Source organism: Micropterus dolomieu, linkage group LG06 (assembly GCF_021292245.1).
Source record: "Micropterus dolomieu isolate WLL.071019.BEF.003 ecotype Adirondacks linkage group LG06, ASM2129224v1, whole genome shotgun sequence".
Taxonomy (NCBI): domain Eukaryota; kingdom Metazoa; phylum Chordata; class Actinopteri; order Centrarchiformes; family Centrarchidae; genus Micropterus; species Micropterus dolomieu.
Window position 1 is genome coordinate 6,048,006 of NC_060155.1, and position 24,227 is coordinate 6,072,232.

A 24,227-nucleotide genomic window follows, 5' to 3' on the forward strand; every position below is an offset into this window, starting at 1 on the left:
ACATCTAACTCATTCTCTTGTCCATGTTTCCTAATTTACAAATGTTCTTTAAAATCATGTTTTAATGCAAGCAGTATTCATGTATGTGTTTTTCTATTTATTAAAATCGTTCCTGCTAATTCATCATCACTTGCCCTAAACACTATCCTGTCTTGTGTGTATGTATTGTTCTATCTAATGCAGCCTAGTGTGTGTATGTGTTAATGTATTTCTCACCTGATGTGCTATGTGTATGTTCCTATCCTCAGTAGACATCTACTCATTGCTGATTCCTCTAACTCTTTCTATGAGTGCCGACCTGCCTCATGCAGTTCCCCTTCGAGGGAACTCGAACTGCGTCGGTGACGACACTATGGGAACGCCTCTGGGCGTGGCAGGGCTGAACATGAATGAAACTACTCCAATCCTATTGGTGTTGCTAGAACGGTAGCGTGTGACGGCGTAACCGGAGGGGCATATAAGCACGCCGGCACACAGGACACATTAGCCTTTTTCTATTCAGCAGGCACTCTGGCATGCTGAAGAAAGACTACAGTAAATCCGATCTCTTACATGGAAGGATGGCAGACAGAGAGATGGCGGCGCGGCGGCTTCGGTCATGTGGCTCCCAGCGCGACATCTCTGACCGCATCGGGATTGCCGAGGCATCCCGTGTCTCGTCTGCCTACTCCGACTCCCCTCTGTCTCGTTCGGGACCCCGCTTCGCGGCTTCTCCTGCTCGAAGTATGAGCAAGGAGAGGCTGCAGCTGTCCGGCTCTGAGGAGCTGGACGTGCTTAGCATCATGGAGGAGGAAGACTTCCGGGAGAGAAAAGCGGAGCGTCATCAGTCGGCGCCCAGCTATGACGAACTCCTGGAGGTGGTGACGCGGGCAGTGAGCAAGCTCCAGCTCGATTGGCCGCAGGATGTACCAGAGACACATGCTATGAGTAAATTGGATGAGCGCTTTCTGCTTTCTTCTCTTACCCTTTTTTCCGGACTTGCATGATGAGTTGTGCAAGTCCTGGGGCAAGCCCTTCTCAGCTCGTCTGACTACTCCTCATGTGAGGCTTCTAGGGCCCTCCTCGCAGGGGCGTCGCTCCAGGATTTGTGTGATGCGGCTGGCTGGGCCACCCCTCACACTTTCATCCGGTTCTACAGTCTGGACCTTCCTTCTGCACCCGGCACCCGTGCGCTCTCCTCCTAGTCATGCCGTCAGGTTCTGCACGCTGGGGGCAGGCGGGGTTTCGGCACGGCCTAAGTGGGTATCTCGTTCCCATAGTGTCGTCACCGACGCACCTTGTGTTGTCCCAATTTAAATCTATCACTGACCCTCTCCTGTACCCCCTGCAGTTTGCATACAAAGCCATCAGGTCTGTAGATAATGCAGTAAACATGGCCATTCACTTCATCCTCCAGCACCTGTTTGTGGATTTCAGCTCTGCTTTCAACACCATCATCCCGGTCGTGCTGCAGGACAAGCTATCTCAGCTGAATGTGCCTGACTCCATCTGCAGGTGGATCACAGACTTCCTGACGGACAGGAAGCAGCACGTAAAGCTGGGAAAACATGTCTCTGATTCCAGGACCATTAGAACCGGTTCCCCTCAAGGCTGCGTTCTTTCCCTTCTGCTCTTCTGCCTGTACACCAACAGCTGCACCACCAGTCACCAGTCTGTTAAGCTCCTGAAGTTTGCGGATGACACCACCCTCATTGAGCTCATCTCTGGTGGGGATGAGTCCGCCTACAGGTGGGAGATTGACCATCTGGTGTCGCCAGAACAGTCAGCAGTCAGTCATTGCATATCATGCACAAACCTGGCACATTTTTGTTGTTAATTGTTAATCTTTGTTGCTCTATATTTTTATATTGTGTCAATTTATATATTTAAGTTCACAATATTCTCTTCCGTTGCAATACGTCTGCCCAACACAAACCGGAGAAATGCACATGTAAATATCTGCCACATTGTTCCGTCTATGCAAATAGTTTATAAGTTATTCGTATATAACTTGCATTTGTTTATTTAATATTTTTATATTTCTACATTTATTTATGTCAACTGTTTGTTTGTCTACATGTAGCACCTTATCACCAAAGCAAATTGCTTGTACTGTATGTGTAAAACACTACTTGGCAATAAAGCTCCTTCTGATTCTGAATCTGAATCAGAATTAGAGTACAAAAGTTTCACCGGAGAGGGTCAGAGAGCGATACAAAATAGAGTCTCATTCTGTTACCAGAAGAGACCCGAGTTGACATGAAGCCATGTAACAACTGACTTTCAGCTTCTTTGGACCTCTTTTATAGCTCTGTTTCTAAGCCATACGTCATCTCTCGGCTCGCTTTCGTACTGCACCTGGATCTGGGGAAATTTGCAGAAAGCCAAATATCTCTTATCATCTTCTGAATTTTCTGAATTTGGTAGATTATCACTTTTATTTCACTATGATTGTGTGTGAACAGATGAGCGATCTGTGTGTAAATGTGTAATCTGGCTCAACAGAAGGGGTGTGTGTGTGTGTGTGTGTGTGTGTGTAAGCACACACACAGCAGAGTGAGAGAGCACAGTAAGACTGCCCTGTCTCTAGCACACAGCACAAAAGACACCAGCTCATTCCACAAAGTCAGATTATGGCTGTATGGGGGTATTTATGTTTCAATATTATTTGTGTGAACAGATGAGCGATCTGTGTGTAAATGTGTTAATATAAGACACTTTGCACAAACACAAAATGAAGATTTGTAAACTCACAAAAATATTTTGCAAATAGAAAACAAATTCCACAAATAATAAAAATATCTGTGAATATATTTAATAGTTTACAAATAAATGAACCACATTTGTGAATATCTTCCTAACATTTACAACTTTCAAATAGGCATTTGTGAGTGCCGCCTGTATTTGTCGATCTCTGTTCTTCACACACGGAGTTTTGGACGCCAATGGAAAGAAAATCGACTCGTGTCATTCGGTTGTTTTCAGAGACCACGTGATGATGCCTGCTGAATCCCGCTAATGACGTAATTTCCACATTTCAAAGTAAAAAGGCCTCCCAACTGCCTGAATGTGCGAGCTTGTTGCTATCGCGAAGGAAATATCAGCTGCTGTTTCAACCAAATGTGAATGCAGCATGAAATTCAACCGTGTTGTTCTGTCGGGAGAGGCAGCGCTTCAAACCAGCGGTGAGTAAGAAATAGTATAATTATATAACAATGTATTAAGCTATGAGCACAGGGAAAGTCTAGGCTAATTTCAGCAGTTTGAAAACGGCAAAGGCTCTAGCTGTCTGATCAGCATCTTGATATGCCACACCTGTGAGATGGATGGATTATCTCGGCAAAGGAGAAGCACTCACTAACACAGATTTTGACAGATTTGAGAGAAATAGGCCTTTTGTGCACGTAGAAACTTGCCTTTGTGGAAGCTGGCTAATCTATAGAGCATTGGCACACCAGTTAAGTATGAGGACCAGAGATGAGAGCCAGTCAGTGAAAACTAAATGTCATAGTGTCCCTGTTAATCCTTCCATTCATTGACCAGATGGATACTCTGCTTTCATTGGCTATGAAAATTAAATAAATATACAGATGTCGCCTTCAAATCCATTCCACTCGGCTCATTTAGAGTCCATATAAGTTAAACTCAATTCCTCATTTGCTTATTTATGCTAAAAGGCAAATGAAAACAATCAATAGATAGACGGTACTCTAACAGATCATAATCAAATTAGAGCATTCATTCACTAGGAAAAAGCAAGGAAAAAGCAATAACTATAACAAATATACAGAACTTATTGATTTGTGAAAAATATTTGAGAGAAATAGGCCTTTTGTGTACACAGAGAAAGTCTTAGATCTTTGAGTTCAGCTCATGATGAATGGTTGCAAAAACAAGAGTTGCGTTTATAATTTTGTTCAGTGTAGTAAGCCTGAAACAGGTTGTAATCGGTCATAACATTTCAACTTGATATATTCCATGAACAATCAAATTATTAAATTGTTCACTTAATTACAAAACATTCAGCTTCATAAACAATTATATCAGGTTAACTGCCAGCCTTGATTTCATGATTTTCTTATTTGTTCTTTTATGTAAACCTATTTGCATCTATAACTTGGCTTTAGTCTGCGTGGCATCACAGCTCAGGTGGGTTCTGAAGAACTCCTGGATCTTCTTCCACAGGTGGATTTCAGCTGCTGCGTGGGAGCTGGGCTCACCCCCCCACAGAACTGATTTGAGTACAAACCCATGCACACTAGAGGGACAGAACGGTCCATAAGGCGGCTCCAGTAGGTGTCCAGCTCTCGGGTAACACACACTCTCAAAGTTGTCCTTCCCATGACGCTTCAGTCTCTCCACCATCTCCTCCATGTAACCTTTACTGTCCCAGTTGAGGTCGTCCTCTGAAGCCACAAACAGGAAACATCCCTTGGCTTGCTCAACTGGGATCAGGCTTCCCTTGTTTTCCTCTGCCAGGGGATTTGTAACACCATCCATGATAAAGAAGGCCCCTGACTCAACAGGAATCAACTTGCTGAAGTCACACACTACTGGTGAGAGGATTTGGCGTTTTCTGTAGTAAAGAGGAATGACCGTATTGGCGCTGCAGCCATTGATCCACACTGTGGCCTCAACACCTGGCACATAAGCAGCAAGTGAAAGCGCAATATCTGCCCCCTTAGATCGTGATATTACACCAACTCCTTTACTGCCCACCTGGGAAGAAAATAAATGCAAATTAGAGGTAGTCTGTATAAACACACAGAGCTCAGGAAGTGGGCTAAAGGGCAAATGTTATATATAAACATAAAATGATATACCCTAGATGGGTGGATAAATAACAAGTGACAGAAGTAAAACCATTTTACATGGTGCAGTGCTAACTGTTGTTCTGTATGGGCTGGAGAACCAGTTTCTCAATGCACTTAATCAGAATGGAGGTGAGTGCCACAAGGCGGTAGTAATTAAGACTAGACACTGCAAACTTTTAGGTACAGGGACGATGGTGGCTGTCTTGAAGCAGGTGGGAATCCTATCCATTAAAGTAATGACATCAACTAGCTGATTGGCTCATGTGTTTAGTACACGGGGATGTTATCAGACCCAGCAGCTTTGCTCATATAGCAGACAGACAATTCATAAACATTCGTAAATGCCTACTACATACCCCCATGACGCAGTATACTACATACTGTGTTTCATACTTATATGCAGTATGAAACTGTTAAATTGATTTATTTTGCATAATAGGCCAGGCTTAGCCTGTTTTCAGTTTTGGAAAATGGAAGTAATTAATAGGGGGAATGGGAGAATCAAAGGGTTGTGACTTTATGCTACTGGGCTTAAAAGTTACTCAAAAAACTCACCTTAGAATGTTGTAGTAAGAAATCCACTGCTTCTTTAAAGTGGTCCAGATGGAGCTCTTTCACGTTATCAGGCTTATCAGAGAACACTGCTACATTCAGAACCACAAACCCTTTGTTTGCCAGCAGAGAGGCTCTTGTCTCAGACTTAAAGCTGCTCAGATCCAACACAGCGGGAAACTGACCTTCTCCTGAAACATACACAGGTACATCTTTTATACAAGATGTCTGTCTGATAGTGCTGTAGCTAAATTTAAGGATACGATTCCATCAGCTCTATTCATTATCAGATCACAAAGAAACGGAGCACTCCTGTGCTAATTTCAGTCCCTCCCAAATCGATCATCTTGTTGATAGTGCTGCAGGCTCACTGCAAATGACACTCGATTCTGTAGCCCCTCTAAAAAAGAAAATACTAAAACAAAGATGGTTAGCTCCATGGTATAATACTGAAACTCGCAAATTAATTAATTAATTTGGCAAGATAGTCTTAAAACTTATAGGAAGGCCATCTGTAATGCCAGAGCAGCGTACTACTCATCATTGATTGAGGAAAATAGGAACAACCCCAGGTTTCTTTTCACCACTGTAGCCAGGCTGACAGAGAGTCACAGCTCTATTGAGCCAAGTATTCCCATAGCTCTCAGTAGTTACGACTTCATGCTTCTTTAATGATAAAATTCTAACTATTACAAACAAAATTCACCAACACCTGCCCTCAACTGGCACTGACTTAACTTCAATAATTTTTTCATCTAAACCAGCAACCTGCCTCTTAGACCCCATCTCGACTAGGCTGCTTAAAGAAGTTTTACCCCTAGTCAGCACTTCTATACTAGATATGATCAATCTATCTTTATCAACAGGCTATGTACCACAGTACTTTAAAATAGCTGTAATTAAACCTCTTCTGAAAAAGCCCAACCTTGATCCAGATGTTTTAGCCAACTATAGACGTATATCTAACATTCCATTTGTCTTTAAGATCCTGGAGAATTTCTACAGAGCAATAGTTTATTTGAGGATTTTCAGTCAGGATTTAGAGCTCATCATAGCACAGAGACAGCACTGGTGAAAATTACTAATGACCTCCTAATTGCATCAGACAAAGGACTTGTCCCTGTACTGGTTTTATTAGAGCTTAGTGCTGCATTTGATACCATTGACCATCAGAACCTATTACAGAGACTGGATCATTTCATTGGCATTAAAGGAACCGCTCTAATCTGGTTTAAGTCCTATTTATCAGATCGATTTCAGTTTGTACATGTTATCGATGAGTCCTCCATGCATGCCAAAGTTAGTCATGGAGTTCCACAAGGATCTGTCCTCGAACCAATCCTGTTCACTTTATATATACTTCCTTTAGGCAATATTATCAGGAAATAGTACATAAACTTTCATTGTTATGCAGATGATACTCAGTTATATCTATTGATCAAGCCAGATGAAACTAATCAGTTAGCTAAACTTCAAATGTGCCTTCAGGATGTTAAAACCTGAATGACCTGTAATTTTCTAATGTTAAACTCAGATAAAACTGAAGTTATTGTTCTGGGGCCCAAGCACCTCCGTGATGCATTATCTAAAGATATAGATTCCCTTGATGGCATCGCCCTGGCCTCCAGCACCTCTGTGGGGAATCTTGGAGTTATCTTTGATCAGGACATGTCGTTTAAGTCTCACATTAAGCAAATTTCAAGGACCGCCTTTTTCACCTATGTAATATTGCGAAAATGTTCTGACAGGAACCAGGAAAAGAGATCACATTTCTCCTGTCTTAGCTTCTCTGCATTGGCTTCCAGTAAAATCCAGAATAGAATTTAAAATCATTCTTCTACCTACAAAGCTCTTAATGGTCAGGCACCATCTTATCTTAAAGAGCTCATAGTACCTTACTATCCCACCAGAGCACTGCGCTCCCAGAATGCAGGGTTACTTGTGGTTCCTAGAGTCTCCAAAAGTAGAATGGGAGTCAGAGCGTTCAGCTATCAAGCTCCTCTCCTGTGGAACCAGGTTCTGGTTTGGGTTCAGGAGGCAGACACCATCTCCACATTTAAGACTAGGCTTAAGACTTTCCTCTTTGACAAAGCTTATAGTTAGGGCTGGCTCAGGTGAGTCCTGAACCATCCCTTAGTTATGCTGCTATAGGCCTAGACTGCCAGGGGACTTCCCATGATGCACTCAGGTCCTCTCTCCTCTACTTTCTCTCCCCCTGTATGCAACCTCATCCCATTAATGCATGTTACTAACTCAACTTCTCCCCTTTCCGGTAGTCTTGTGCTTTCTCGTCCCTCTCCTCTCTCCTCCTATCACTTCCTGCAGGTGTTTCTGGCTCTGGAGCTGTGGAGTCTGGATCTGTGGTTGCGAGTCACCTGCAGTCACCTTGTTCCTGCTCGACACCCTCTACTACAATTATTGTTACTAGTCCTATTATTATTATTATTATTATTATTATAATTATTAACATTATGATTATTATCATTAACACTGCTGTAAATATCTGTACCATTATTGATTTAGTCCATAGCAACATCACCTTTACTGTCTGTACCTCTGTGTGTATACTGTGTAGGTTGCCTTCCTCCCCTCTCTCTCTCTCCTTCCATGCCTCTCTCTCTTTCTCTCTGTTCCTCTCTTGCCCTCTCTCCCTCTCCCTTTCCCTCTCTCTATCTTCCTCTCTCTCTCTCCTTCACCCCCAACCGGTCGAGGCAGATGGCCGCCCACCCTGACGCCTAGTGCTCGCTCTTGGTGGGAATTGTTGGGCTTCTGTAAATAACATCACAGAGTATGGTCTAGACTTGCTCTTTTATGAAAAGCGCTCTGAGATAACTGTTGTTGTGATTTGGCGCTATATAAATAAAATTGAACTGAATTGAACATATCAACAATATATTATATAAAATCCTACATCTTACATACTGTGCATCCTTTTGATGCAGAGTCACTTAACTTTTGTAAAATTTCTAAGCGTCATTACATAAACAAGTTATAGGGCTGCAATCATTATTTATTTTCATAACTGATTAATCTATGGATATGGATATAAATAACTAATGATGGCTGCATTACATTTATCATAACTGGTTTCAGGGTCCTGGTATTGTGCATGCTGGCTCACTGTCTGAGCCTACTGGGACATCTAAAGGTATCGGAGCCATTGTTAATGTTATTAGTAACACTTGTGCTTTTCATGCTATGACAAGTCAAAATGGCTGCTGTTAGCTATTGCTATGGTGGCCAAGTAAATTAACATTTGTTATATATTCATAATAAAACACTATTAGGTTGTAATTAAACTATGATGAACCTCCTACCTGGGGGAGTAAACAGGACTCCGCGGATATTCCCCTCTTTGACAGGGAGCCGGCTGACCCTGTCTCCAATCAGAAGCCTCTCGTTGTTCGCCTCTGCGAGCATCCTTTCCTCCCCTTCCTCCTCGTGCACAGAGACCTTCACCACGTGGGGGTTTAGTGCATTTGTATTTTGAAACTTTCTGTGCAAGGTGTCAGCCCTCATCGACCACAGTAGACCCATGGGTTCAACCCCGACATAGCTGCCACTGAGCGAGGGGTCTCTCTTCAGGTCGATCTCCCCGCTCCCATCAGCCCTGTAGGTGGCTGAGGAGCTGAACACCACTCCTTTCTCGTCAGTTGATCTGGCTTTCATGGTGACCACCTGTCTCGACCTCAGCCCGGCCACCTTCACCTGAACGGGCTCGTCAAACAAACACCTGGCGCTCGGCAGCAGCCTCAGTCTGACTTGGGAGGACATCTCACCTGAAACTAATTGAGAAAATTATTAATTATAATGAATAAATACGGGGCACCCTGGGATCAGGGACCAATAACCAAATATGAGCCAATTATGATCAGTCTAAAATGGGGTTTGTCCACCTATAGATGGCAAAAGGGTGAATCCGTACACAGGCCGTGGCAACCAACTCTTACTACAACATTATACACAAATAATCACAGGCAACGACTTCTTAAAATTATAATAGGATTTATTCAACTCAAGCATAGATCAATGATCAATAACATTAGCAAGTAATCACTATTAACTATTGTAAGCAAAAATGAAATAAAGTCAATAAACAAATCATACAAAAACATAAAACAATCCAGCAAGCATGTGTGTGTGTGTGTGTGTGCGTGTGTGTGTGTGTATTTGTGTGTGTGTGTGTGTCAGAGTGTGTGGGTGTGTGTGAGAGACAAAGAAGGGGGATGGATCCTACCATGTGGGTAGTGCCAGATCTGGTTGTGCTAGAGGTCAGCTGATTTTGGAATCAAGACGGCAGTTCAAACCATGTCATTTCAAGATCAAGATTGCGGAAAATCACTCTCCCCTAAACTAAAAAAAAATGGGGACACACTCTGATGCTAGCCTACTGTGGGTCACAGGTCTGGTTAGCTTCAGAGATCTCGTGGTGTGTGCATGTGTGGTTAGCAAGCAGAAGGAGGAGAGAAAGGCACAGAGCAAAGCTATGTACATACATTATACCACAAAAAATCTTACAGCCACCAGCAGTGAATGATTCATTCAGCAGTGGTTGCTGGCTTTGGATTAGATAGAATGTGCAATTGTATCTGTTCTCAGACAACAGAAACAAACACCAAAAATCCTAATTACTGTTCCAAACACTCAGCTACAACTTCATCAATGAGAGGGACGGTAGTGAACTTCAGCAACCGTGTTCCTTGGCTTGATAACAATACTGATCCGTTTTCACACAGTAATAGGAACAAAGCAGTCACGGCCCAGCAGGTGGTACCGGACACAACAACGTGCGTAGCACGGAAAACACTCAGCAATTAAGCAAGACACGGCAGTCTTTAAATATCCCTTGGAGTTTCTTAACAGAAACTCACCGCATGAAGCTTGTACAAGTTACAATAACAAGGTTAAAGAGCTATCTGCTGCCCAGACATACTAAAGCCTCTTACGTGTCGCTTTGATAGCGAGTAGATGCGTCAGTCCTTTTGGGAAATCCAGCGGAGTTTCTGTCGGCTCGGTTCTGACGATGCCGGTATGTTCAACGGCACGGTTGATTCTTTTGCGGCAGCAATAGTAATCAGTGAAGTCGACGTTGGTTGAGAAGGTATAACACGGAGGTGATCTTCTCTCAGTTAAGCACGGAGTTTATCCGTCTTGTTCTGCAGGCACGAAACGTTATCTTGTGTATAACAGTTTCTTTAGGGATCCAAAATTATGTTGGTAACACAAAAAAAATAATAGAGGTAAAAAGAAAGAAGAAAACAGAGTTGCTCGTCCGGCAAGTGAAGTCTATATTCAGGAACAAAGAAAGTTCAGCGCTGAAAGAAAATACCTCCTGTTGCTGCTGGTGCAGTTGCAGAAAGGCAGTGTTTTTTTACCTCCTTACAGTCCTCTGGAGAACTGGGAATGGCAATGAGGGTTCGTAGGTGTTCGGTTTTATACCTCCGTTGACAAAATGGCTGTGCTTCCTGGGATTACTCCGCCCCCTGAAAGCTTTAGCCAATACAAACCTTTGGTTTGGTTTTAAAAGTTAAGAGTTCACAGGTAGGTGTGATTTAACTGACCGGGGCCATCTGGGCTTTCTATTGTTCTCTGACCCCCTTTGTTTAGTTAAGCCGCATAGGCAGCTTTGGGGATTCCAACAGGCTGGGGTCTGGCTTGTAGGACATCAGAAGGCCCAGTCTTTGTTCTACTAGACTGTGAGGCCCAACATCCCCCCCTTACGTGTGAAGAGTGGGGTGCATGCAGCAGTCTTCAGAGCAAGTCAAAAGACCGAACAGTCCATGGGTCTAAAAGTAACCTGAGGGTTACTCAGTCCATGTGTTCCTGGGAACAAAGAAGAGTTCAACAGTATGTACAGTTCATAGGGCATAGAGGCTGTAGTGTCGGGCAGACCTATTGAGGCTACGTCTAGGCAGACTACTAACTATTCTAGACCTATTTTTACACATCAATACACACAATCATTCACATTGCAAGCAGACATTTGATTAATCCATACACCGTCCTTTGTTGCTCCTTGTCATCAATGTTAACATTGAATAACCAAAAGGGAAAACCTGAAAGGTGAAAGGGAAGAGAGGGAGAGCAGAAGTAACAGGTGGTTAATGGTTAATCAGACTTGCTCCTTGACAGGATTAAGCTAGTCTGTTGAATGGTTGCTGATTGTTGCGTGGAAGCATGGCTGACAAACAGGAGGTTGTGATAAAATGCATTGCCAAGACTACACATCAGAAGTAATTGCACAACAGTAGTAGAAACAGATTTGAACAGGCATGCTCATCCAGGTTCAGGGAAACCAGATTGGCTGGAATCCTTCGTTGCTGTAGCTGCTGAATGGGGACCTAACTTCTAATTGAGATCTTGCATTAAATCTTACTACTGGCACTTATGTGACAACTTCTCTAATGACTCCTGATAGAGTCTGTACGGCATGCAGGGCGTTAGGAACGAGAATGTGTTAGGTGTAGTGGTGCTAATTAGCAGAGTTTCAGGAGCGGGACCACACATAAAGCGCGTCATCGGCAGCATTTCCATAAATACCCACACGTCCTAAGTCCTCCCCTTCGCCCTCGTATCCTGCATGGCCCTCGCATTCCGCAGACGAACCGAGACCAAGCAACATCGCGTCAAATTATTACCAACTACTTCCATCCACTTACCTCTTCGAGAAGTGTCGGCACATCGCTATCCCCATCGAACGCTGAATTATTCGGACGGACTAGAGACATCTGCTATGTTCACGTCAGCAGACCCAGCACCAGAAGCCGAATTCTCTCCTCCGTCTCTACGTTTGAGACCCCGCTTTCTACAATCCTAGAATCGGCCAGGGAGCGGGTGAGTCCAGCCTTAACGCCATCCGCCTTCCACGGTCCACTTTCCTCAACAATCAGAAACATTGCACCCAAAGAATCCCCTGCCTCTCATCAAACAGCGTTTCCACGCGCCAGCAAGGTCCCGGGTCACACAGTCTTCACGAACAATCAAGTTACGAACTATAGCCACTCTTCAGAAAACGGTTATAAAAACAATTCCGATTTAGAGAACAGACAATACAGCAAACCTTTCAAGCTATCATGTCAGCGTGCCATGCATTTAGTTCTATCAACACCAGCTCCTTTCCAGGTGGCACATTATGCACGCCGTGACGTCAGCGCGACTGTTAAAGGGACAGTTCGCATATTACCTCCATCTCAAGATAGCAGAGAAGTCGGTACCACAGCAAAACAGGACGTCAACCAACACCAGAATTCCAAGCCTCCACCTCTCCAGCAGCCTACATCACACAGGACAACCACATCGAGTCGTCAGCACCCTGCCATCCAGCTCCTAAAGCTTCAGGTACCCAGCACTGGGATATGCCAGCACCCCAGCCGTCTACATCTACCAACCACAGCAGCAGGCTTCATTAGGGGCCTTCGGCACTGGGACACCAGCGCCACAGCTGGACACGTCCAGCAGCTACAGCAGCCAGTTCCATAGGGGGCCCCAGCACCGAGATGCTAGCGCCCAGTCGTACACCTCGAACAACCTCAGCAGCCTCAGTAGGGGCACAAATGGTCCATTACACAGAACCATCCGAAAAGTCAAACCGTTTCAAAGGACAGGAACTTCATGCTGTTTTTCGCTAATCTTGTGTTTCGAGTGTTTTGAGATTTCAAGCTAACAGCTGTTTTGAGCTAACTTCAAGCTAACTAATAGTCGTTTCAAGCTAATTTCGAGCTACAAGCCATTTCAAACTAACTTTGAGCTAACAGCTGTTTTGCGCTTACTTCGAGCTAGCTAACAGCCGTTTTGCGCTAACTTCGAGCTAGCTAACAGCCATTTCACGCTTACGTCGAGCTAACAGTCGTTTCAAGTAAACAGTCATTACCTAGCTAAGTTGTTATCTAACCACATCATTTCAAGCAAACAGTCGTATCTAGCTAAGTTACTTTGAGCAAACAGTCGTTTCGAGCCATAGTTGTGTCGAGCTAACAATCGTCTTGAGCCCCACTCATTTCCTAGCTTAGCCATTTTCCAACTAAGTCATTCCAAGCAGTCATCTTCTAGCTAATTTGGTTTAAGCTATAGTCATTTTCAAGTAAACATTCGTTTCTTCTTAAGTCTTTCAAGCTAACAGTCGTTTCCTAGCTTTCGAGCAAAACTAGTTTTGAGCTAATATTCATATAGAGCTAACATTCGTCTCCAGATAACAATAGTTTTGAGTGAACAGCGTTTCTAGCAAACAATCGTTTCAAGCTAACATTCAGCTAACAGTCGTTTCCATTCATTTAAACCATGTCGTTCAGAGCCAATGTTGTCTCAACAGATATTCGTTTCGATCGAACAGCCGTTTCAAAGCAAGTCATTCCAAACCAACCACAATTTAAACTAAAGTTGTTTTGAACGAACAATCGTTTCAAATTAAAAGGCTCTGGCACCGGGATGCCGCTCACTCCCAGTCATCACCAATCTGACTGCATCAGTCAGTTCGTTACATAGAACCATCCAATTCGTGGTTGGAAACAGTTTCGGGCTAGCTTAGTCGGGTCATTAGGCACCGGGATGCAAAAACCCCTTGCAGCCCACATCTATCAATCTCTGCAGGTTGCTCCAGTCTGGGATTCTGGCACTGGGATGCCGCTCACTCCCAGTCATCACCAATCTGACTACATCAGTCAGTTCGTTACATAGAACCATCCAATTCGTGGTTGGAAACAGTTTCGGGCTAGCTTAGTCGGGTCATTAGGCACCAGGATGCAAAAACACCTCGCAGACCACATCCACCAATCTCTGCAGGTCGCTCCAGTCCGGGATTCTGGCACCAGGATACCAGGATCCCCAGCATCTCATCTTACCAGTCCAGCAACTACAGCCAGAAGCTCCAGCACTGGCACCCAGCGTTCCTCCGTAGCCCTAACAGAACCAAGTTATTTCCATTTCTAATTTCGGTCTTTCCTCTTAACCCATTACGCTGCCATCAGCTAATCCTAATTCTTCATCTCCTGTTCTTCATCTCCATCTCCCGTTCTTCAGCTCACTAGTTTACTCAAACACATTGTAAACTACATGATATCTCGTTCTTTCCATCATGCCCTTTCCTCACCAACCGCCAACTAAAAGATCCCTCGATGGGCACATCTACCCGAAAGGGAGAACATCCACCCGGTTGAGGGAACTCACTCCGAAAATTAGCGTCCGCCTTCTCCTTACACTGAAACGATTACATGGCCATTATCCTAGATTCGGTCCCCAAGTCAGAGGCACAGGTTCACCAAAAATCCACACTGCTCCCAAGCCACAGCTTGCTTCAGTGGTGTAACCAGTGCCCACTCGACCACGCAACCCTAACATGCCTCCCAAGCGGTTCCCGGTCTCATTCTAACCCATTGCCAAGTTCTCTGGTTTCTCCAACCTCCGGGTTCCAAGGTCTGCATAGAAACAGCAGGTCTTCCCAAGACCCTAGATTTCTAGGATTCACTCTCAACACAATCCATCTCACACATTAATCTGGATTGAAAGCCCATGCAATCAGCATTCGATCACCAATTCCTCCTCGCTTTGGCTCAACCTTCACCAACTTTTCACAAACAACCGCGACACCCCAAGATACCAATCGTACACCGCCGCCACATATTCTGCAGGTTTTTGGGGGTTCTACAAAGAAGACTAATTGCAGGAAAATGGCCCCCGAAACTCTACTACTAACAGCATAGCCCTCTCTCGGGTTACAGGCTTGCTTCGAAGAACTCAGCCACAAGCACGACATGACCTCCCCGTCATTCAATCTCGTCACCACTTCTCATTTCACTAAAACGCCCACAGTGGCAACAAACGCACTCCACTGAAGTCCATCTTAGCGGAAGCACTGGCTTCCAAACGCATTTCCGCATAACCCAACTTCTTAGAGGCACTCAACGTCAAGAGAATTTCAAGACCCCGGCAGCCTTCCTCTTACAGCAGACTCTCCGTCCAGTCTGCATCCACACCATCTGCAGCAGTTACAGCATCCCTCACTTGACTTGAACCTTAGCCGTCACGTTCACGCACGCTCTCTTCGGTTTCATTTCACTGCATCTCATGCTCGCAATTGAGTCATTCCTCAAACAACACCGCGTTCTACCAAAGCGATACGAAGTCCAGTCAATTGGGGCAGCTTACTTTCATCTTTTCTTCAAACTCCAGTCATCTCTGAACCCTCTAAGACCCTCGTGAACTAGGGAAATCCGGCGCACAACCATGCAAGATCGTCTGAGACCGGTCTAGTGGCTACTCAATTCTGGTTCTACCAGCAACTCCGCCAAAGCTACTCTGTCACAAGGTATTCTCCCATCCATTACTTAGGTCACTCCTCCAGGATCTGAGCTAACATTCAGGCTACCGCGGAGTCATTCCCGAGCATCTGATACAGATCATGCGCACCGGTCTTATAAAGTGTACTACCACTACACTAAGATCTCGAGATCCCAGATCACCCAATGTTCTCTCAAATAACGGGAAGCTTTTGGGGGTCCGTCGTGCCCGGGTGCTACAGCGGATTTCCCTATCGTAGCTTCCCCACAACGCTTTCTAATGTCTATTCAGCTACTGCAAGCTTCATACATCTTCTGTCCGTTACTCAATAAATCATTTAATAATTTACCCGTTGATTGTGGTCCTTGCTAGTGAAATTGCACGCTCGCCTTGTGAGTTGGAGCATGCAGCTGTTAATGGATCCTACTGGGTGCTTCTCCTTAGGCTGCTCCCCCCTTTCAGGTGTGGAAGCTTTCCCCCTTTCCTGGGTGTAGGAGCGGCTTGTAGGTCCATCTGATTAGATGTAGAATAGACAACATTATACATAAAGAATCACAGGCAACGACTTCTTAAAACTATAATAGGATTTATTCAACTCAAGCATAGATCAATGATCAATAACTTTAAGTAAATCACTATTAACTATTGTAAGCAAAAATTAAATAAAGTCAATAAACACATCATACAAGAATATACAACAATCCAGCAAGCATTTGTGTGTGTGTGTGTGTGTGTGTGTGTGTGAGAGTGTGTGGATGTGTGTGAGAGACAAAGGAGGGGGATGGATCCGACCACGTCGGTGGTGCCAGATCCGGTTGTGCTAGAGGCCAGCTGATTTTGGAATCAAGATGGCTGGTCAAACCATGTCATTTCAAGATCAAGATGGCGGAATATCACTCTCCCCTGAACTAAAAAAAATGGGGCGCACTCTGATGCTAGCCTACTGTGGGTCACAGGTCTGGTTAGCTTCAGAGATCACGTGGTGTGTGCATGTGGGGTTAGTAAGCAGAAGGAGGAGAGAAAGGCACAGAGCAAAGCTATGTACATACAATATACCACAAACTATCTCACAAAGATTTCTAAATATTGACTGAAGAATGGAATTAAGTTTGTATCAAAATAGCTGAGCAGTTTTATCAAAACGCCTGTTCACGTCACTCAATATCCCTCCTCCCCATAGTAGGGGAGAGAGAGGAAGGTTGTAACAGGTCCAATTTCTCCTATCAGGAACAAGTTATGAATCACCTGGTTCACTCTGCAGATTTGGACTGCACTGACTGGGAGGTTATCAGGACTGCTACCAATAGTCTGGATGAGTTTACTGATGCTGTGACGTCCTACATCAGTTTCTGTGAGGACAGCTGTACACCAACACACACCAGGGTGAGTTATAACAATGACAAACCCTGGTTTACAGCCAAACTCCGACAGCTTAGGTTGGAAAAGGAGGAGACATTTAGGAGTGGAGACAGGGCCGGATGCAGGGCGTTAAAGTACAGGTTTAGAAAGGAGGTGCAAGAAGCTAAACGAGAGGCTAAAGGACCAGTTCTCTGCAAACGATGCCACTTCTGTCTGGAGGGGTTTCAGACAGATCACAAAGTACAAACCCAAAGCCCCCACTCCATCAACGACTCTTGCCTGGCAAATGATCTGAACCAGTTCTACAGCCGCTTTGAGAGTCATTTGGACACCATCCCCCATGACTCCTCTGTTCAGCTTCAGCCCCAGTCCACCATCCCCTCCTCCCACTCCTCAGAGTTTGCCAACTTAAATCCATCACTGACCCCCTCCTGTACCCCCTGCAGTTTGCATACAAAGCCATCAGGTCTGTAGATAATGCAGTAAACATGGCCATTCACTTCATCCTCCAGCACCCGGGCTCCCCAGGAACCTACGCCAGGAACCTGTTTGTGGATTTCAGCCTGCTTTCAACACCATCATCCCGGCCCTGGAAGCAGCACGTGAAGCTGGGAAAACATGTCTCTGATTCCAGGACCATTAGAACCGGTTCCCCTCAAGGCTGCGTTCTTTCCCTTCTGCTCTTCTCCCTGTACACCAACAGCTGCACCACCAGTCACCAGTCTGTTAAGCTCCTGAAGTTTGCTGGTGCTGATGACACCACCCTCATTGAGCTCATCTCTGGTGGGGATGAGTCCGCCTACGCGTGGGAGATTGACCATCTGGTGCCGCTGTCATTGCATATCATGCACAAACCTGGCACATTGCGCATATATGTTGTTAACTGTTAATCTTTGTTGCTCTATATTTTTACATTGTGTCAATTTATATATTTAAGTTCACAATATTTTCTTCCGTTGCAATACGTCTGCCCAACACAAACCGGAGAAATGCACATGTAAATATCTGCCACATTGTTCCTTCTCTGCAAATAGTTCTTTGATAGTATTCTTTGATTATTCGTATATACAGGGTTCCCGCGGCTCCTTAAAAAGTCTTAAAATAAAATCAGGGAAAGGTATTAAATTTACCGCTGGTGCGTTTAAAATTGTCACGCACAGTCGCCTAAAATGCCTAATTAGCGTGCATTTGTATGATTTTCTTTTAGTAATTGACAATGTGAAACCCCGCCATTAATATAACTCACATGTTATGTTTACATTAGTCGGCATCGTTTTCTGGCATCGTTTTCTTGCTACCTTTCTTTATAATGTGTAAGTTACTCTTTTCTGCTCTTTTAATAGTTTATATTGCGTTTAACACAGCAGGGCTGGGCGATATGGACAAAAATAGAAAAATCTTTATTTAATCATTATTTTTATTACAAGTTTAAAGGCTGATTTTTTGTTCCTGAAGAAACCAGATGGTTAATTGTGCTTTTAAACTTATCTTTACGGTCAGAACATGACAAACACTTGATGCCAAACAGCAGCCTGGTATCAAACTGTGGATTACTTCACTAAGCTGAGGTAAAACATTCAAAACAAAGAAAAATAAAGTAAAATCGTTTTTCAGTCCCTTTTTCTCAACACAATAAATGTCCTAATAGAAAAGAAAGTGCTAATTCGTTTGTGATTCAAATGTACAAATCAAATCAAATATTTATTGAACATTTGTTATTGAGGAAGATTGTATCATGATTATTACCATTGTTTTATTGCCCAGCCCTAGTTCATGATCACAAACAGACACGATCAGTTCACCAAAAACCTGAGCATGATCAATAATTGGCACTGTTTAAGCATGTTTATGCACAACACTGAATGGATTCTGTATGCTCCAGTCTGTGCTGTCAAACTTTTGGATTTTATTTGCAGAAGACTGCGACCGATACATATTTCGCCCAAGTAGTTGCTGTTTTTGTGGTTATCAAGGCATTTGCATCCATGTGGTCATGGTGTCCCTGGCCACCTCCAGAGGTTGTTTTGCTGATTGGATCCCAATGTTTCCTCAATGCGTGTCGGGTGCATTTACACCTGTACTTTCATGTGGTCAAGTGCTACCCCATCACAATCTGATCACCCAAAATACATGCCAGGTGTAAACAGCCTCTATATTCCCTGATTCGGAATATACAAAGTCTTTAACATGTGATGAAAATAAAACTGCCAAATGTGGCACTGCGTCGTTCATTAAGAGATCAAACGTGCATCTCTTTTTTTTAGATTTGAGGTCTTAAATTAATTTTTTTTAAGGTCTTTTACTTTTAAAATGGTGCAAGAACCCTGATATAACTTGCATTTGTTTTTTCCATATTTATATATTTCTACATTTATTTATGTCAACTGTATGTTTGTCTACGTGTAGCACCTTATCACCAAAGCAAATTCCTTGTACTGTATGTGTAAAACACTACTTGGCAAAGCTCCTTCTGATTCTGAATCAGAATCAGAATCAAAGTACCAAAGTTTAACCAGAGAGGGTCAGAGAGCGATACAAAATAGAGTCTCATTCTGATTCCAGAAGAGACCCGAGTTGACATGAAGCCATGTAACAACTGACTTTCAGCTTCCTTGGACCTCTGTATAGCTCTGTTTCTAAGCCATACGTAATCTCTCGGCTTGCTTTCCTACTGCACCTGGATCTGGGGAAATTCGCAGAAAGCCAAATGTCTCTTATCATCTTCTGACCTTTCAGATTTTGGTAGATTATCACTTTTATTTCACTATGATTGTTGCATTATTGGCCGGGCTACACTGCTCCCCCTCTCTGTGGCCTTGGCATGCTTACTGCTGATCATAATATCTCAACCATAACCTGACTTTGTGGAATGAGCTGGTGTCTTTTGTGCTGTGAGCTAGAGACAGGGCAGTCTTACTGTGCACTGTCTTACTGTGCTCTCTCACTCTGCTTACACACACACACATACACACACACACATACACAGAGTTTTAACACTGTGATCTTGACTTTAGCTGTCAATTATGTTGGTGTATGTTTGTAACACAGTTTTTACACAAATCTGCTTCTACATCATCGTCACTATATTGTTACATTCTCCTGGAGCTATTAAAAATGCTGTCGAATTACTACTTCCTGTGTGTATACATTTATGTACAGTCGCAGGAAAAGTATGTGAACCCCTTGGAATTACCTGGATTTCTGCATAAATGTGATCTGATCTTCCTCCAAGTCATAACAATAGACAAACACAGTCTGCTTAAACTGATACCACATAAACAATGATATATTATCATGTTTTTATTGAACACACATTTATAGTGCAGGGTGGAAAAACTATGTGAATCCTTGGATTTAATAACTGGTTGACAATTCTTTGGCACCAACCAAATGTTTCCTGTAGTTGCAGATCAGACCTGAACAATGGTCAGGAAGAATTTTGGACCATTCTTCTTTACAGAACTGTTTCAGTTCAGCAATACTCTTGAGATGTCTGGTGTGAATCCCTCTCTTGCGGTCATGCCACAGCATCTGAACTGGGTTGAGGTCATTGTCTGACTGGAGCACTCCAGAAAGCGTAATTTCTTCTGCTGAAGCCGTTCTGTTGTTGATTTACTTCTGTGTTTTGGGTCGCTGTCCTTTTACATCACCCTTCTTCTGTTGAGCTTCAATTGGCGGAGGGATGTTGATGATAGCAAACCTTCCAGGCCCTGTGGCAGTTTAAAAAAATATTGAGCTTTTAATAAAAATTAAACTGAAGAATTACATCTTCAGTTGGAACCAGTGCCATGGTTGTGCCATAGCGCCATGTACACAAAAGGCCTTTTTCTCTCAAATATTGTTCACAAAGCTGTCAAATTCTGTGTTAGGGAGCACTTTTCCTTTGCTGAGACAATCCATCCACCTCACAGGTTTGGCACATCAAGATGCTGATCAGACAGCATAGCCATTGCACAGGTGTGCCTTAGGCTGGCCACTCGAAAATGTGCAGTTCCATCACACAGCACAATGCGACAAATGTCGCAAGTTTTGAGGGAGCGAGCACTAGGCATGCTGACAGCAGGAATGTCCACCAGAGCTGTTGCCAAACGGCCTCACAACCACAGACCATGTGTAACCACACCAGCCCCGGACCTCCACATCCAGCATCTCCTTTGCATAGAGTTGATCAGGTTGTTGATTGTGGAATGTTGGTCCACTCCTCTTCAATGGCTTTGCAAAGTTGCAGTCAGGTCAAGACCCCGATGAGGATGACGAGCATGCAGATGAGCTTACCTGAGATGGTTCCTGACAGTTTGCGTAGAAATTCTTTGGTTATGCAAATAGTTGCAGCAGCCGTCCGGATGGTCTCAGATGATCTTGGAGGAGAAGATGCTGGATGTTGAGGTCCGGGCATAGACTGTATATAAAAAGGGTCCGGGGCTGGTGTGGTTACACGTGGTCTGTGGTTGTGAGGCCAGTTGGATGTACTGCATGTCTGATCAGCATCTTGATATGCCACACCTGTGAGGTGGATGGATTATCTCGGCAAAGGAGAAGTGCTCACTAACACAGATTTTGACAGATTTGAGAGAAATGGGCCTTTTGTGCACGTAGAAACTTGCCTTTGTGGAAGCTGGATAATCTATAGAGCATTGGCACACCAGTTAAAGTATGAGGACCAGAGATGAGAGCCAGTCAGTGAAAACTAAATGTCATAGTGTCCCTGTTAATCCTTCCATTCATTGACCAGATGGATACTCTGCTTTCATTGGCTATAAAAATTAAATAAATATGCAGATGTCGCCTTCAAATCCATTCCACTCGGCTCATTTAGAGTCCATATAAGTTAAACTCAATTCCTTATTTTCACTGCTCGCACCTGCTGCACTGCAGCGACACAGCGAGGTAAAGAAAGCATTTTAGCATACCGGCTGCTCAGGTGTGTCTTTGTGCTCACATACATACGTCCCTAAAAAAGCCACTTTTAAATTGAATAATTTGTTTACCTGATGCTTTTAAAGGCATCATGTAGTCTTTGTTACAGCATTAAATTTAAAACACTTTCACTTAGATTATGTTGTTAAAACACTTATAACAGAGTTATCTAACATTTTTGCTAGGTTAGCTAGCTACAGTAAAGTTAAAATGAATCAACCAGAGTTAGCAGCTCTTTGAATCCTGGTCAATGAGAGACGGTTAACTAACAGATTTCAGGATTGATGATAGAGATTCTATTGTCACTGTATGCAAAATACAACGAAATGTAGTTTAGAGCAAAACATTGAACGTAGCAGCTTTAAAATAGCACATAAGCAATAAGCAATGAATGAGGATTTTGATTAAATTTGCTATATATATAAAAGAAATCCTGGAGAAGACGCACCAAAAATGTTTTTGCTTCCAAACCCCATGTAACATTACAGTAACTTTTGTTCAACAGAGGAGAAATGGAAAAACAGAGTATGTCTTTAGCTTTTTATTTGTTAACATCTTGTCTTCTTCACTGGTTGTTGACATAAGTGTAGTCCTAATACAGTTACAAAAGATGCGAGTGCAAAGATTTTGCAAGTGCAAATTACGAATAACCCTGGGGGCTAAGCCCCCCCATCTTTCAATCCGTCCCTGGATGATATTACATTAGAAAAGTTGATCTACAGGAAAAACATATCTGAAAGCAATAAAGAATGCCTGAGAGCCTTACTGCATTATATTCTATTCTAGTTTTAGATTTTGAATTGTCACCTGCCACCTGAATTTTGTGTTTCCCTTTAAATAAATAGAATAATTTTCACCATAAAATGGTTCAGAAAAATTAACCAGAATGCAGGAAATAACTGTTTAATGCTTAATGATTTCATAGAATTCAGAATTGAAGATCTCTTAAAAATAGTGTCAAAATATCATCTTGTCTCGATCTCATGAACCAAATATCGTGTCTCGTATCGTCTCGTGAGCTAAGTGTCTCATCACACCCGTACCTCAGACACATATTTTATCAAGAATTCATATCTTACGCTGCTCAGATCTTGTTTTCACGTTAACTATATTACTTCTCAAACTGTAGCCAGATCAAATTATAACAACTATGCACACTTTTACTACATTTTTTACAGTTAACCTAATGAAAACAGACCCCTTTTTCCAGAAAGAACGCCTAAAATTACATACCCAAAATGAATCAGGAATAACTCCTCAACCATTTTGCCTAGATGCATAATTCTGGTCTCCTTTGAAAAGTCAGAAGCTAAGGAATATGAATCCATTGTGTATTAATATATTTATTTTACTTTTACAGACTACATGGAGATGCAATAAAGAAAAAATCTGAAATTTTTAGCCTCACCTGGTAAAAAAAAAGATATATTTTGATGCAATAAACCATTAAAACCATCCTGAGTTAGCTTTTAATGCAACTGAATATCTTCTAATACACCTAGAATGCAATTGTAACTGTAAATTTGATGAAAATAAACTAAAATACAACAGTTATCATACAACATTTTCAAATATACCAGGCGAATTTCCATATTTTGGCAATATTTATTGTTAAAATAGTAATATCAAAAAGTCTCCTTGCACATGCTTATTGTCTTTGAGCACTATCATTCTTCTCAGAGAAAAAATGTCAAAACAGTCTTTCTCTTCCCTCTCGCTGTCTCCCTGCCTCACATAAAAAATTGACAGAAGATAACAAGGCAAAAGATAACTGAAGCTGCAACTCGAAGGAGAGCATGGAAAGGTGCAAGTTAATAAGGAGCAGGAATGAGAGTGGCTGTAATAGGTTAGCTCAGTCCATCAAAAAGGGACTCAAAATAAATAAGACATTCCTCTTTTGTTTGATGATGAAAATAGTTTGTCTAGTTTCTAACACCTTAGATAGAAGAGTTCCTTTTTTAACTAATAAAGTGTCTTGTTTTACCTTTGCTTCTTCTGCTTTTCTGTCACGACATGTGAAAATGTGACTTACCTGCAGTAAAACCAATGGTTGATCTGATGCTGAATGTCAGTGATTTATATTGGTTGGGTTCCCTTTTTGCTTCACTGTGTCCTGATCCTGTTAAATATTGTATCTGATCTGTCGAGACAAAATGTTGTTGTCCTCCAAAGAATGTATGAATGTGTGACTAGCTAAACTGTAACTTCTTGGTTTGGTTACTAAGTCCATGACAGTGCAGTGAGCATACTGAGCATGTGGACTGACCGGGGACAAGTGGATTAGGAGTGGTTTGAGGAATTTATATTCACATTTTAGACACTTTTTGTTTTTGC

At 42.9% G+C, this 24,227-nt stretch overlaps 1 protein-coding gene across 5 annotated transcripts in view; it reads right to left on the bottom strand.

Annotated features, from left to right (window-relative positions):
* Positions 1 to 2,778: 2,778 nt before the first annotated feature.
* LOC123972162 (acyl-coenzyme A thioesterase 6-like) overlaps positions 2,779 to 24,227 on the bottom strand; it is a 27,525-nt gene continuing 6,076 nt past the window's right edge. For 2 of the 5 annotated variants that reach the window (XM_046051451.1, XM_046051452.1), the window contains exons 3-5: positions 8,663 to 9,130; positions 5,349 to 5,536; positions 2,779 to 4,698 (exon numbers count right to left, since the gene is read on the bottom strand). In XM_046051451.1, coding sequence (XP_045907407.1) covers positions 4,090 to 4,698; positions 5,349 to 5,536; positions 8,663 to 9,119 — 1,254 coding nt within the window. In that variant the 5' untranslated portion in view covers positions 9,120 to 9,130 and the 3' untranslated portion in view covers positions 2,779 to 4,089. Of the gene's footprint in view, positions 4,699 to 5,348; positions 5,537 to 8,662; positions 9,131 to 10,291; positions 11,169 to 15,966; positions 16,131 to 20,263; positions 20,687 to 23,925; positions 24,202 to 24,227 lie in introns of those variants that run through there. The other 3 variants (XM_046051450.1, XM_046051449.1, XR_006825373.1) reach the window with 3 other exon arrangements.